Source organism: Ursus maritimus, unplaced genomic scaffold (genome assembly GCF_017311325.1).
Source record: "Ursus maritimus isolate PB19 unplaced genomic scaffold, ASM1731132v1 scaffold_4, whole genome shotgun sequence".
NCBI lineage: Eukaryota > Metazoa > Chordata > Mammalia > Carnivora > Ursidae > Ursus > Ursus maritimus.
The window spans coordinates 79,911,960-79,927,324 of record NW_024426552.1 but is presented as its reverse complement, the minus strand read 5'-3'; the positions used below and the strand labels follow the sequence as shown (position 1 = coordinate 79,927,324).

Genomic DNA, 15,365 nt, shown 5'->3' with positions numbered 1-15,365 from the left:
TGGGGAGGGGGGGGCGGGGGCGGGGAATGGCATAAAGATGGGACAAAAACAAACAAACATAACTTGCTTTGGAAAAAGTATAACTACAAAATTTACTAGCAGGCCTCCCTTTCCCTGTCTCATAATGTGGATTTTATTCAGGGTCAGAGTCGTCTGTTATCTCCATCCAAGGACACCTTTGATTACTTTCTTGAACTCTTCCACACTCCTCTCTCCCACTCCTCCTCCTCTGTACCTGGCCCTCTGCTGTCCTCGTCACACTGCCTTTTGGCTTCCTGTGTGCTCTTCCAAGCATCAGACCGACTGCTCCCTGAATGTTTTCAGTACCATGACTCTGAAACTTCCATATGTTCAAAACCAAACTTTCCATCTTGCTTCAGGTACTTATCCCAATACCTTTCACTTCCTTCTCTCATCTAGACTTTGGCAGCGATTGCCAAACTTGTTTCCCTGCCCTTGGTCTTGCTCTATCCAATCCATTTACCACTCAGCCCCCAGGATGATCTCATAAAAATATGTTATTCAGTGGCTTTTCTTTTGCCTCGGGATAAATTTTAAAGTACAAGGCTGCCCTGCTTTGGGTGCCATATTTAAAACGTCGTCACCAAACCTGAGGTCATCTAGATTTTCTCCTATGTTATCTTCTTGGAGTTTTATACTTCTGTGTTTTGCATTTAGGTCTGTGGTTCATTTTGAGTTCCTTTTAGTGAAGGGTTTAAGGTCTGCATGTGGTTCATTTTTTTCCATGTGATGTCCAGTTGTTTCAGCACATTTGTTGAAAAGCCTATCTTTCCTCTATTGTATTGCCTTTGCTCCTTTGTTAAAGATCAGATGAGTATAGTTGACTGTATTTACGTGGGTCGACTTCTAGGCTCTTGTAAGGGAAACTCTTTTTTTTCTCCTCTACTCCCAAAACTCTACTCTCACAATGTTTCACTTCTGACAATTCCGGTCATCAAATGGTTTTTTTCCCCCACAAAGCAGTTCTGCAACACCAACTGGGTTCCCTAAAATTTACCTCAATTTGGACACTGTCTAACCTAGCGATAAAATCAGATCCCACTGGTTAAGTGTTTGATCCCATAAGACTGCCCCGCCTACCCACACATTTCAGATGCCAAATATAAGTCCAGGTTATTTAGGCTTCTGACCAAGTGGCTATAAATTGGAGATTCCCATGACCCCCCTTCTTGGGTTTGATTAATGCACTGGAGTGGCTCACAGAGCTCAGAAAAACATTTTACTTACCAGGTTACCAGGTTAAGACAATATAGGTCAGGAACAGCCATATGGAAGTGATGCATGAAGCAAGGTGTGAGGAAGGGACACTCCTCCAGCACATGCATGTGTTCACTAACCCAGAAGCTCTCTGAACCCTGTCCTTTGGGATTTTCGTACAGGCTCTGTTATGTAGGCATGGTTGATTAAATCCTTGGTCACTGGTGACTAATTCAACCCCTATGTCAGAAGGTGGGGCTTAAAGTTCTAACCATGTAATCACAAGGTTTGTTCCCCTGGCAACCCGCCTTAGGGGCTTTCTAAAAATCATCTCATGAATATAAACTCTGGTATAGTTGAATAGGCTTATTATGAATAACAGAAGACACTTTTTCCACCTTTATCCTCTGGAGTTATTTCAGGAACTGGGAACAAAACAATATTATAACAAAAGATGTCCCTATGGCTGTTATGTAGGAAATTACAAGAGTTTTAGGGGCTATGTACCAGCAACAGTGGAAGACAAATACGTATTCCTTATTACAAATCACAGTATCACAGGGGCGCCCGGGTGGCTCAGTCGGTTAAGAATCCAACTCTTGGTTTCAGCTTAGGTCATGATCCCAGGGTCGTGAGATCAAGCCCCAAGTTGGGCTCTGTGCTGGGTATGGAGCTTGCTTATGATTCCCTCTCTCCCTCTCCCCGGTCCCTGACCAAAATCTCTCTAAAACAAAAATAAATAAATAAATATTAAATCATAATATCACAGCTCTCTATTCTGCTCCATTGATCTATTCATCTATTCTTTCACCAATACGACACCATCTTAACTACTGTAGCTTTACTGTATGTCTTGAAGTCAGGTGGCATCTATCCTCCAACTTTTTCTTCTTCACTAATGTGTTGGCTCTTCTGGGTCTTTTACCCCTCTATATAAACTTTAGAATCAGTTTTTCTTTATATCCACATAGTAACCTGCTGAGATTTTTATGGGATTGCATTAAATTTATAAATCAAACTGGGAAGAATTAATATCTTTTACAATATGGAGTCTTCCTATTCACGAACATGAAATATCCCTGTTTATGTATTTCTTTGATCTCTTTGATCAGAGTTCTGAAGTTTTCCTCATGTAGATCTTACACATATTCTCTTAAATTTATACCTAAGTATTTCATTTTGGGGGCACTAACGTAAATGGTATTGTGTTTTCAGTTTTAAATTCCACTTACTCACCACTGGTGTACGAGAAAGCAATTGCCTTTTGTGTATGAATCTTCTGTACTACAACCCTCCGTGATTGCTTATTAGTTCCAAGGGTTTTTTTGTTGTTGATTTTTTCAGATTTTCTACATATATGATTAAGTCATTTGGAACAAAGACAGTTTTATATCTTCCTTCCCAATCTGTATACATTTCACTTCTTTTTCTTCTCTTACAGATTACCTAGGACTTTCGGTATGATATCGAAAAGAAGTAATGAGATTTTTTTAAGTGTTCTATAATGCTATGAATGGGCCTTGGTCTTTTTTTTTAAGACTTTATTTATTTGTTTATTTATTTATTTATTTATTTATTTATTTACTTGACAGAGAGAGAGACAGAGAGAGAGGGAACACAAGCGGGGGGGTGGGAGAGGGAGAAGCAAAGCTTCCTGCTGAGCAGGGAGGCCTTTGCAGGGCTCCATCCCAGGACCCTGGGATCCCGACCTGAGGTCTTTCATCCATTTTGAATTTATCTTTGTGTATGACATAAGAAAGCGGTCCAGTTTCTTTCTTTTGCATGTTGCTGTCCCGTTTTCCCAACATTTGTTGAAGAGAATGTCCTTTTCCATTGGATATTCTTTCTTGCTTTGTCAAAGATTAATTGACCATATAGTTGTGGGTTTATTTCTGAGTTTTTTATTCCAGTCCATTGATCTATTTGTCTGTTTCTGTGCCAGTACCATTACAGCTTTGTAATATAACTTGAAGTCTGGAATTGTGATGCCTCCAGCTTTGCTTTTCTTTTTCAAGATTACTTTGGCTATTTGGGATCTTTTGCAGTTCCCTACAAATTTTAGGAATATGTTTGTTCTAGTTCTGTGAAAAATGCTATTGGTATTTTGATAGAAATTGCATTAAATGTGTAGATTGCTTTGGGTAGTATAGACATTTTAACAATATTTGTTCTTCCAATCCATGAGCATGGAATGTCTCTTCTTTGTGTCGTCTTCGATTTCTTTCATCAGAAAGGGAAATTAATAAAATAATCCCATTTACAATTACACCAAAAATAGTAAGATACTTAGGAATAAACCTAGCCAAAAAAGTGAAAGACCTGTACTCTGAGAACTATAAAACACTGATGGTTATTAAATTTCTTAATCCAGGTGTATGTATACTTTCATCTTGCATTAAAATAAAACAGTCAGGGACACCTGGGTGGCTCAATCGGTTAAGCGGCTGCCTTCGGCTCAGGTCATGATTTCAGGGTCCTGGGATCCAGCCCTGTGTGGGGCTCCCTGCTCAGTGGGGAGGCTGCTTCTCCCTCTCCCTCTGCCCCCTCCTTCTGTTTGTGCTCTCTCTCTCTCTCTCAAATGAATTTTAAAAAAAATCTTAAAAAAAAGAAACAGTCACTTAGCCTTGTTTTAAAGTAATGTCTGTGTCATGCTGGCTTTGGTATGGTCGTTGTTGTCATTTTATTATCTGAACTCTTAGCCAATATTGTCACAATATTTACAGTGTTAACATTAAGCTAGCACTACTGCCGCACAAAGCGCAGTCCGGCCACGGGCGCGGTCGAGGATGGACTGTCAGCACCAACCCGCAGGACACACTGAGGTTGCGTACTTCAGTCGCACCCCTTACAGGACTACACAGAAAGGTGTTGGATCACTGAGTACTGCAGACCATGACTGCCAACATCAGCAACCCCAGCTCTGGAAGATCATCGAAGCTGCAGCCATTCGACACTAAAAACAGTGTTGCTTTGGGGCCACTTGGGGGCTGCCGTCTGGACTTAACACATTTTCCCCAACCTTCAGCACACATTGTCTAAAGCTGGGATTTTTCATGTACTAGGGTAGGAGTTTCCTAGAATGCAGGACTTTTTATGTTAACTCAACAGTCCTGTGCAAGTAAGAACAGCAGAAAGCGTTAGGGGTCCCCAGAAAAAGAAAGTGGAAAAACGGCTTTCCCGACACAAGAGAAGTCATTTCAGGCCCCCAGCTATTTTCCACACTCTGTGCCCTGCCGGCCCAAGCACACTTCCAGCAGAACTTCCTAGGAGTTGTCAGAATTACAAAGCAATGCAAAAACCTCAGCAGTTAAGGATTTTAAAGAAACCAAGGGACTGCGAAAGCTAACAGCTTACCCCACCGGGAAATAGCCCAACCACATCAGAGACCAGACCGTAAATCAGTGATGAAAACTTCCAATGCTGCTTCAAAAGTAAGCAAGGCCCTGCATTCCTTACCCAAGATAAAAAGCCCAAGACCCCCACCAGTTTATACCAGCTCTCAGAGCTTGGCCTTAAGCCCTTCCCCTAGCTGACACTTACCCCTGCCTCATTATAATGTTAAGGTCTCTGCCGGAGGAGGAGCACAAGTTTCGTAACAGACCATTGCATACGTGTAGAGGCATGTTTTCTAAATACACTTGTGCAACCTTGCAGGCCATGAGAAAGCTCCCCTTTCTAAATATTCATTCTAAACCCTAAATAAAAGGAATCCACTCCCCCTTGCTTAGGGAATCATGGCTTTGGAAGTTATTCCCCATGCTCTTATTTGCTGGAAATAAAGTGTCCTTTGTGTGACAACTCCCCCCTGGGGTGTAGTCTCTATCTGTAACTCACCAAGGAGCCAATTCACGTTAGTTCAGTTGAGATCACCCACCTCAGTCGGGGTTGTTAGGAAGTTTAAAACCCACCCCTCACCCCTGCCCAAGTCCTCAGCAGCCTGAATAGTTTTGCCTACATTTACATAAACTAGAATTAAACCCTGCTGATACGACTGATCTGATGAGGGGAAGACTAGGAAAGGTGAACTATTCTTTCTTGGACCCAGCTCTGTAACAGGCCAGTGTGACTTCGTTCCTTGGTGAGCTGAACGGCACCAGGCTGCACTGTCGTACAAAGAAAACATTATCTGCAGCAAATAAGGTGATCATGAGAAATAGCTTCAAAAGCCATGCCTCCCCGAGCAAGGATGGATGGGTTCCTTTTATTTAGGGTTAAGATGGATATTTACATAGGGACTCCTTATCATCTTATGTAGAGGTGGGCATAAGGTCACTCATGAGCCTGAAGGAAACGTGTGTACACATACACTGTATGTTATGTAAATAAGGCTTGTGCTCCTCCTTGGGTGGAGATTTTAATATTATAATGAAATAAAGGTAGTTGTTGGTCATTCTAGAGGTCACTCCATCGTCCATCTGCACAGGCACAAGTCAGGGTTAAGCTCAAACTGGTCTGGGTGGTCTGGGCCCACCAGAGGGGGTTCTCCTCTGAGCAGTCACTATCACTAGAGGGCAGTTCCTCTTTCCATTTGCCTGGTGTTAAGAGATTAGCTAGAAAGAAGAGCTTAAGAATAAATGTGGGACAAAGGTTGGTGAGTAAAAGCTAGGTGGACATAAAGGTCAGTTATTAGGGTCTAGCTGGTGACAGCTTTTCTTTTATAACAAAATAACACCCGAACTCCTCAAAATTGAACCCAGTCACTAGGCAGCATTGCCCAACCAGAAGCAAAATGCGCCTCCATGGTTTAAGCTCGTTAATTACAACCAAACCGTGTTGCCCACCAGCCCCGGCTTTGCTGATGGGTGCCACGTACTTGCAACCGACGCCTGCTCTTCCGGGTCACACAGAGTCTAACGCTCATCTAAAGCACATCTAGCTTCTGTCTTCAACGTGCAGGGGAGGGGGCTGCAGAGAAACCCACAGGCCTGCACGACCTGGAGAAAGAAAGTGCTGGGCCTGCCAGGAAACAAAGGAGCCAGATAATGCCCGAGAGCTCGGTACCCATCCCCACCAGAACGCTGTGCCTGCAGCTTCCTTTGTGTGCACAATGGGCAGTTCAGGGACCAGGCCACAGGCTGCAAGCTCCAGGGCTACCCCGTTTGGGGCCAGGTTCGTTGTGTAACCTTGGGCAACCCTCCCTGCACTCTGATTTGGTGACTTCATCTGCAGATTGGGGGTGAATGTCAATGTATTGTTACTGCGGGGATGTAAAAATTACAGATGATTTCAGAGTCTGCTGGAAGTAGGAAACAGGAAAGACCACAGGAGAGAACAGGACAAAGACCATTTTGGAGGGAAATATGCAAATATTTGGAATATAACTTCATGTTTGTGTTTGCATTGGAGACAGATTTATTTCTTCTTCTTTTTTTTAATAGGCGATAGTGGTCAGAGGGATAAAGAAGAGAAGAGGAGAGTAAAGGAATATCGAGAAGCAGCTGGCAGGCCCCACCCCAAGTCTGGGAGCTGTGCTCCACAGCTATGCAAAAAACACTGCTTCACGAGAGAGTTCTTTAACTTTTCCTGGACTAAGCTGGTTTACTACAGTCACTTCTCATTAACTCCACCTCACCCCTGCTGGTAACTCATTTCTTTGTTAAGTCTACTTTTTGATCCTAAAATACAAGCAGAACCAACCGTATTCATTGAAATTGTAATTAAGGTGATGAGGTCTGCATTTTAATTGACATTAAACCACCACAGTTTCCAGTATTTCAATTCCCCCTGTATTTGAGTATTTTCTATGTAAGTACTTATACCAGGCACAAAGGAAAATAATAAAGTAATAGTGTCTTCCATCTCGAAGTATTGGAGACAACCAGTTGGATTCAAAACAAAATGTCAGAAAACCGGCCCCTCACAGTCAGGTTCAGACAGCCAGTCAGCTGGAACTGGGCCATCCCCACAGCAGCCCCCATGGGTGTGGTGGGGGAGCGCCTGGGAGCAGAGATCCGCGCTGCTTGGATGAGTCACAGGATTTCAGAAGAGCCTGAGGATCCCTGGGATCCAGGTGGTCTCAGGAGGAAGTGCGATCATTGTTTCCGGTGTCTCAGATAAAATAAGACCTTAGTTAAAGTGGTGGAAACAGATTTTATCCAGTACCTACTGTCAGCAGGGAAAAGAGCTGAGCCCATTCCGATTTGTGCAGAGCTGAGTGTTTTCATTTTGTTTTATTTTTTTTGATTTATATATTTTAGAGAGAGAGTGAGAGTGGGGGGAGAGGAAGAGGGAGAGAGAGAGAGAATCCTCAAGGAGACTCCCCACTGAGACAGAGCCCCACTTGAGCTGCATCCCACCACCCCAAGATCATGACTTGAGCTGAAACCAACAGCCAGCTGCTCAATGGACTCTGCCACCCAGAGGCCCCTTGACTGGTTGGTGTCTATAAAGGGAGGCTGAGAGAGTAGGGAGGGGACATGGGTGGGGGCCCAAGCAGATGCAGGGAATCAAGAAGTGAATACCTGTGGGTTAGTGAATGGCAATTCGTCCAGCTGCATCTGCTGGCTGGCAATCACGAGTTAGGATCCTGTTCTCCCACAGGGACCCACAGACAGAGGTCCTGTCCTTCCTGATGACTGCATTTCAGAGGAATGTCTTTCAGGTCCTTGAGAAAGACACTCCCGGGTTGTAGGAGATACATATAGATCTCAAAGGAACAGAGCAAAAATTCACAACTGTAAGCTTATTTTAGTAAAAGCTCCAAGAAAGAGGCGGGTCAGGGATCAATCTCCAGGTCTTGGTTGGAACAAACAATACGTTCCTTGAGTTTTTTCAGATAGGAACTCAAAGGAGGGCTGGCTCATCACAAGGATACAGCCTTGGGGTTCCAGAAGCCATGGTAGGGTTAAGTCTTAGTGCGGGGGGTTTGGACGGAGTCATTGTGTGCTGAGAGTTCTCTGCAGTTCTCACAGGAAAGGCCAGGAAAGAATTGCAGTACGGCAAGTACGTGAGATACAAGCATGTATTTTAAAGCCGGGAGGTCAGGGCCTGCTTATGGGGGACCTTGAAAATGAGGCAGGGGAGTCGGTGTGTGCCAAGGGCAGCAAGAAGTCACAGAAGTTTCAGTTTTTTGTTTTTAATGATAAGTGCCTTGTCAATATGTACTAAGCGCTACGTGAAAGGGACTAATCTGGTGGTGGCACGCAGGATGGATGTGGGATGCCTGGAGATAGGGCCCCCGGCTCCATGGGGGCCTCACGCTGATGCAGAATGAGGCGAGGAGGGCCTACTCTAGGGTGGGGGAAGTGAGGAAGGAGGTCAGGGGTAATGAAAACCCTTTTGAGAAAAACAAACCCAGCGCTACCTCATGAGTGGCCTGGGATGGGAGGAAAGGAGGAGCGGGGAGTTCTAGTTTCTAGCATTAGCGACAGCGGAGGGGAGACTGGTTTCCTGAGTTAGGAGGAGGAGGGAGCATGTCTGGGGTTGAGCGGGAGGTGCCTGAGAGACAGCAGGTGAAGCAGTCAGGGGGTCAGGTGAGACTGGAGGAGGCAGCGGGACTGCAGATGCAGGGAGCAGGGAGCACTCTGAGCATTAGGAAGGGGGCTGCTGTGAGGCCAGTGAGCCTCCAGGACCAGAGAGGAGCAGAGGGGCCCCGAAGAAGTAAACTCCGGGATGGAGGAGGGGGAGGAGGCAAAGAAAAAGGAAGCATCTTATTTTACGTATGTGCACATGTACGCGTGCATGTATTTTGTTTTACGTGCGTGTGCATGCACGCATATATTTATGTGGCATCTCAATTTCTTTGCACTGGTTTGAATTCAAGGACTAGGTAATATCTTTTGACAAATGAAGGAGAATACTGTACAAATTCTGTAAAACTTCAGATGGTTATTTCTTCTAAAAAGTACTATTTTTTAAAAAGATTTTATTTATTTATTTGAGAGAGAGAGACAGCCAGGGAGAGAGGGAACACAAGCAGGAGAGGAAGAAGCAGGCTCCCAGGGGAGAAGCCTGATGTGGGGCTCGAACCCAGGACTCTGGGATCACGCCCTGAGCCGAAGGCAGACCCTTAAGGACTGCGCCACCCAGGCGCCCCTAAAAAGTACTATTTTAAAGGGCTAGTCCATAGAAAATTGAGATGGGGTAAGGAACGGGTAGAGGGTGATAGTCAGAGGGCAGGACAGACAAGGCCAGTGCGGGAGGTGAGCCGTGGGGTAAACAGTGGGCGCTGTGCGGGGAGCCATGGGGGGAGACATGGGGGTGGCTGGAGCAGGGGACGCATCTTCCAGGAGGAGCAACACTGAATCTGAGACCTGAAGGCTGAGGAATGTGAACTAGAGAAAGCCCTGGGTTTGAATTCAAAATGTATCTGTTTTTGTCTCCAACTGTATGTTTCTTGACCATTGTTTCTGGCCATTGTTGTAATAAATCACCAACATCTAATCTTAGAGAAACTATATTTCCCAATCTTACTTAGCAGACATGCAACACACAGAAGTCTAAGGAGCCCTTATGTTATAACGGGTATACCATTCTGTTCACGTAACCTCCCACACACTCAAGACAACTTACCAGCAAGAAAGTCATTTACGTGGCTTCACCTACAATTGCATTTCCTCTGAAATGTCAAATTCCAGTCCGCCCACTCTCCAGTCCCTTGGCTCTTCAACTACGACCTCTAAATATTCACCCAGAATCCTCTGCCCACCCCTTGCCTGCTCCCTAACGCTCGCACCCCACCCAGCAATCTCCTGATCTTTCTTCTTCCCACCTCCCTGTCTCAGAGGCAGAATCATCTGGCACCTTTGCCCTCTCCTCCCTGGTTCCTGCCCCTCCAACCCCAACAACCCCAGACCTTGGGTCCCTCCTGCCTTCTCTACTTCTGCAACACCTACCAGGCTGCAGGGGAGGCATAACGCGCCGGGCACTCGGCATCACTACAAATGGCAGTATCTAGCTGTGGGCAGAGGGCTCATGCTGTGTGACCATCCTTCACTTGTCCTGGACCTTCTCTCTCTCCTGTCCCCTCCCCTCACCAACCATACTCAATCTTCCTCCTGTTCCAAAGCCTGTGCCCCTCACTCTTAGCTGATGGCTTCACCTCCTGCCTCACAGAAAAAGGAGAAGACATCACACACATTGTCCCTTCTCATCCCCATGTGGGGCTCCTCTTTCCCGGGTCCCCAGGCTGTCCAACCCTCTCCATTCCCTCTGTAAAGCACACTGACTGTCAGGGAGAGGCACAAAACTTAAGGGGCACAAAAGGGCACAGTAATCAAAATAAATACTATTTAAATGCAATACTTTTAAAAAATCAAAATTAATGCAGAAAATCCATGATGAACCAAATTTCAAAATTAAGTCAGGGGCGCCTGTGTGGCTCAGTCATCCCCCAAGCCGATGACCCACCCATACACATCTGAGGAGTCCCATGACTAAGCTCTTACTAAACAGTAATAAATGACCTTTTCCTAAACAATAGCTAGCCCCCTCAGGATTCTGGAAATCTCGTTTCCAAAATACTTGGGAGGCTTATGTTATCCCTAACCCCCTTGCGACTTGAAAGTATATAATGGGCCACTGCTCATGACCCCAGTGCTGCTCTTTCGGCCCGCGGGTCCTGTCCCCGTGCTTTAATAAAACCACCTTTTTGCACCAAAGACGTCTCAACAATTCTTTCTTGGCCATCAGCTTCGAACCCTAATGTATTTCCTACATCATTCTCGTTAAAAATCATTCTGATATTCAAAATGCCTCAAGAATCATCAGTATTAAAGATGAAAGTGGCAGGTTCGAAAGTTATAAACTGATGAGTTGCCCCTAGGAAGCCACAGTAAACATCAGTTTTACTACCTTGTATCTTTTACTTTTAATCTTTCAAGTGCCAGATAGAACAATTCTTGGCTCTTGTCCAAGGATGGCAAAAGAAAGAAAGAAAGATAAAATCACCTCTACATGCTTCATGCTACCTCAATTCCTACATTCTAAGTATTTTTTCCCCTAGCTTGTTCTGGTGATCTATTCCTCATTAAACAAGGTTGTCCCTGCTAAGTCAGTCCAGGAGCCAAATGAGTATGTTTTTAATGATATTTATTTATTCATTTGAGAGAGAGAGAGAGAAAGAGAGCACCAGCAAGAGAGAGCACAAGTGGGGGGAGAGGCAGAGGGAGAAGCTGACTCCCCGCTGAGCAGGGAGCCCAATGTGGGGGCTCCATTCCAGGACCCTGAGATCATGACCTGAGCCGAAGGCAGACACTTAACCAACTGAGCCACCCAGGCGCCCACCAAATGAGCACGTTAAAAAAATAAAAAATCACCCAGAATTTACCGGAAAGTTTGTAATTTCAACTTTGTGGATTTTTCCCAGTAAACCCATTGAGCAACTGGTTCGCAGAGGCATCAATGCTCACTGTTTAATAGTATTGCTTAGCCTAACCTCCTAAGAAAGAAGGGAACAACCTGGAGTTTGAACTTACACTTTATGTGTGGAAAATTATGTGTTCTCTCAGTCATTATGTCATTCAGTAATTCAAATTTAGGGGCTTTCAGTTTGTTTGACTCCTCTACAAAAGACACAATCCTTTTGGCGGATGGCCAGCCATCATCCTTGTGCCCACCCCAGGCTGCAGAAAGCCCCTCTCATACGAAGAGCCAGCAGAGATGGTCTTCATGCTGCACCCGTCATCGCTCTAAAAGGACCTGCTTGCTTCTTTTCACATCTTGGAACATATTTTCTGTTAACACAGCATCACTCATTAAGATAATGCAGCATCTCCTTGCCTGCCTCCTCCTGCCTCACTCCTGCCAGCCCCCTCCCACCCCACACATATCCTTCTGAGTTTCTTTTCTCTCTACCCTTGCTCCTTGATGATCCCATCCGTTGCCTTTAGTGCCTGGTTCCTATTTCTAGTCTAGATTCTGGGCTCCAGACTTGAGTGTGTCCACTCCAGTGTGTCACATCAGAGTTAAGCTGAGCATATGTGAACGGAAGACCCAAACGCATGCTAGTGAGCCGGTGAGTGGACGGGACTTGAGGCCCCAAAGGCCAGAGTCCTCCTCCTTCTCACCAGTGGACCCAGCCCAACAAGTGACGTGTCAGCAACAGGCAGCGGCCTTTTGTCACTGTAGACATTGTCCGTGGATCTGTTTTCCCTACTCTTGAGAGTCCCGAGACCTCTTGAGGGTGGAGACCCCATCCTGCACATCTCCAGTTCCCTTGAAGAACCTCCCACAATGCCTTGCACAGAGTATGTGAGCATTAACTGCCAGTCGAGTTGAATTTTTGCTGAACGCTTCCCACATTCATCACATGTTCAAACTTTCCTTCCAAGAAGCTTCGCCCACAGTACAAAGGTCCCTGTGTACTTCTCCCCTGAAGCCGTCAAGGCCCCAGAGCGGACACTGGAGGCACACTAGCCCCTTTCCCACAGCTCTCGCCTCTGTTCCTGTGGTTTGGCTGCCTTTGGCGGCATCCTCCCTCAATTCCAGGAGCTCGGCAGTCAGGTGAAAGCATTGTCAGTCTGCCCTGAACTGGAAGCTGAAGGGGACTGACAAGCACACTGTGGCCCTCCCCTGCAGGCCATTCTCAGAACCCATCTTGTTCCTTTCTCTTCTCTGCACTGGGGAGCTCCCCCCTCCTTAATGGTGAGCTCCTTCCACATCAACACGCTAAGGCTTCTCTGATGTGCTCATCTAACCCTCATTGGGGGCCCCACAGGGGTGGGGACGGTCTTGGAGGCAGGCCCTACTTTCTGGGACCCTCCTTGGCCCAGCACAGCTGATAGGGTGAGCCTCACTGGGGGAGGAGGGGAGAGGATTATGGGGTGGGAGGCGGACTGGTGAGGGTTTTGCCTCCATGCTGCCAGTGCTCAGAGGGCCCCAGGGATGGTGACTTGGTACCATCTTGGGGAGGAAGACCCTCCTCCGCCCTATGGTCCTTCTTGCTGGACTTAGAATTAACTTGACACGAGACTGATTGACAGGAGAAAATCCAATTTAATTGCATCTGTAGGGGGAATCCACACAGATAAGAGATTCCAAAGACAAGGAGGCCACAGGAAGCTTCTGTGAGCTAAGGGGAGGCGGGGGTCTGAGGACACAAAAGTTGTAAAGCTCATTAGCAAGAAGGTGAAGTGAGATGTTTGGAAAAACAAGGTTGCCCTGTTATGCAGATAGGGTCCTGAGGTAGAGAGTCTCTGTTAAAAGCTCTCTTCCTGTTGCAGGCTCTGCTTTCCAACTTAAATTTAGGCACTTAGGGGGAGGCAGAGAGCTTTTCCTCCATCTGCTGGGTTTTTATTACTTTTAACTCGAAACAATCTTTGTACTAAAGGGACCCATCTTGGAGCAGCCTGCCCGTGGCCCCTCCCCATTTCTCTTCGGTGTAAAGGGATCGATTAGTAGAATAATAGACTACCTTCTGGTTCCATAAAGATGACAATGGGTATAGAAAAGGTAGCAGGCTCTTCTAAACATTCCTGGAATATTAAATAGTCATGTTTTTCACCCATGAGAATTTTTGTCCTAAATCCACTTCTGCTTCTATGTAACCCAACTGAGAGCACATTGATCACGTCAGCGTGTTTTTCTTCATTGAAGATTATCTAGTTCCTTGGATACTCTGCTGGGAATTACTGGCAGCACAGTTCTCTCCTGTGTGTTGAAGCAACGACGGTTTTGCCAATAGTTCCGGTCTGCACATTCCAGGAATCTCCATGGTGTATGGGGAACCTCTCTCGCTCAGTGTCTTGCTGTGCATGGACGGTAGGTGTGTTGCACACTCCCACCCTGAGGTTCCAGGCCAGGTTCCTTAAATCCGAGGCACAAACAGGTGGGGGCTTGGTGCGGTCTCCTGTCTCCAGCCTGCTGGCCTGTGTCCTTGCTGCGCAGACCCTGTCCCAGAGCTCTGCTGCAGAGCCAGAAACTGGCTCCTCTCTTGTCCTTGACTCTCGTCAGTTTCCCTAATGGTTTCTCTTCTTAAAACCTGGAGTCGACCTCTTAGTCTGCGGTTTAACCTCAGTTGAGTCCTTTCACTAGTATGAGTCATAATTTCAGTAGTCTGCTGGTAAATGCTTTCAAAGTGGCTCTCAAGGGATGAGGAAAGGGTTCTGACTTACAGTATTTGCTAATTTTGTGGGTGTAAGTACTCCCACCAAGGCCCATGCCAAGCTGCCGAGTGGAGCTGGGAAGAAATACGTGCCGTTGGCTCTCCTGAGCCGGTCCTCCAGCACACCGCTGCTTCCTCTTCGGCGAGACCAGAGTAATGATTAGAACACCTTTTTTTTTTTTTTAAATTTATTTATTCGACAGAGAGAGAGACAGCCAGAGAGAGAGGGAACACAAGCAGGGGGAGTGGGAGAGGAAGAAGCAGGCTCATAGCAGAGGAGCCTGATGTGGGGCTCGATCCCACAACGCCGGGATCACGCCCTGAGCCGAAGGCAGACGCCTAACCTCTGTGCCACCCAGGCGCCCCTGATTAGAACACATTCTTGCTCACGCAGTGATTTCTGATGTAACTGGATCAGGATGGAAGAGCTCACTGTTGAGATTGTCGCTCAAATAAAATAATGCACATCAAGGAAAAACTCCACCTTTTTGATCCTGAAAATTCTATACAATGTAAATTAACTTGAATTAGGTTTAATAACATGGGTTTACTAAGGACTTCAGGTTCTCTGTCCGAAAGGGCTCTATCTGTGAAGAGCTATTTTGTAATTATTAGGATAATGAGATATTGAAGAAAATAGATCTAGAGAAATTTTAATACTTTATTTATATCCTACCCACTTCCAGAAAAGCATTTGAAGTAGTTTGGTATGTGAAAAAAGTCAGAAATATAAGACCAAGTCCAATCATCACAATGATAGAAAGTGAGACACAAAAGGAGAAAGGAAGGAGCCAATGAGAGAAGGAGCAAGTGAGCAGAAGTCTCACCGTGAGCCTCCTAAAACCAGGGAAGCGTTTCTAGTCATCAGACCTTTCCTTGCTGCTTAAAATATCATTGGTTTCGGGGCACCTGGGTAGCACAGCGGTTAAGCGCCTGCCTTCGGCTCAGGGCGTGATCCCGGCGTTCTGGGATCGAGCCCCACATCAGGCTCCTCCGCTATGAGCCTGCTTCTTCCTCTCCTACTCCCCCTGCTTGTGTTCCCTCTCTCGCTGGCTGTCTCTATCTCTGTCAAATAAATAAATAAAATCTTTAAAAAAAAAAAAAA

The 15,365-nt window shown here is 45.9% G+C and overlaps 1 protein-coding gene across 3 annotated transcripts in view; it reads left to right on the top strand.

Moving 5' to 3' along the window:
- Window positions 1-15,365, top strand: part of LOC103676095 — a 36,204-nt gene that overhangs the window by 13,019 nt on the left and 7,820 nt on the right. The window contains exons 4-5 of one of the 3 annotated variants that reach the window (XM_040621532.1): window positions 6,597-6,798; window positions 13,753-14,328. The exons of 1 other annotated variant lie outside the window; for it this stretch is intronic. In XM_040621532.1, coding sequence (XP_040477466.1) covers window positions 6,597-6,798; window position 13,753 — 203 coding nt within the window. In that variant the 3' untranslated portion in view covers window positions 13,754-14,328. Of the gene's footprint in view, window positions 1-6,596; window positions 6,799-13,752; window positions 14,329-15,365 lie in introns of those variants that run through there. One more of the 3 variants, XM_008705269.2, reaches the window with a different exon arrangement.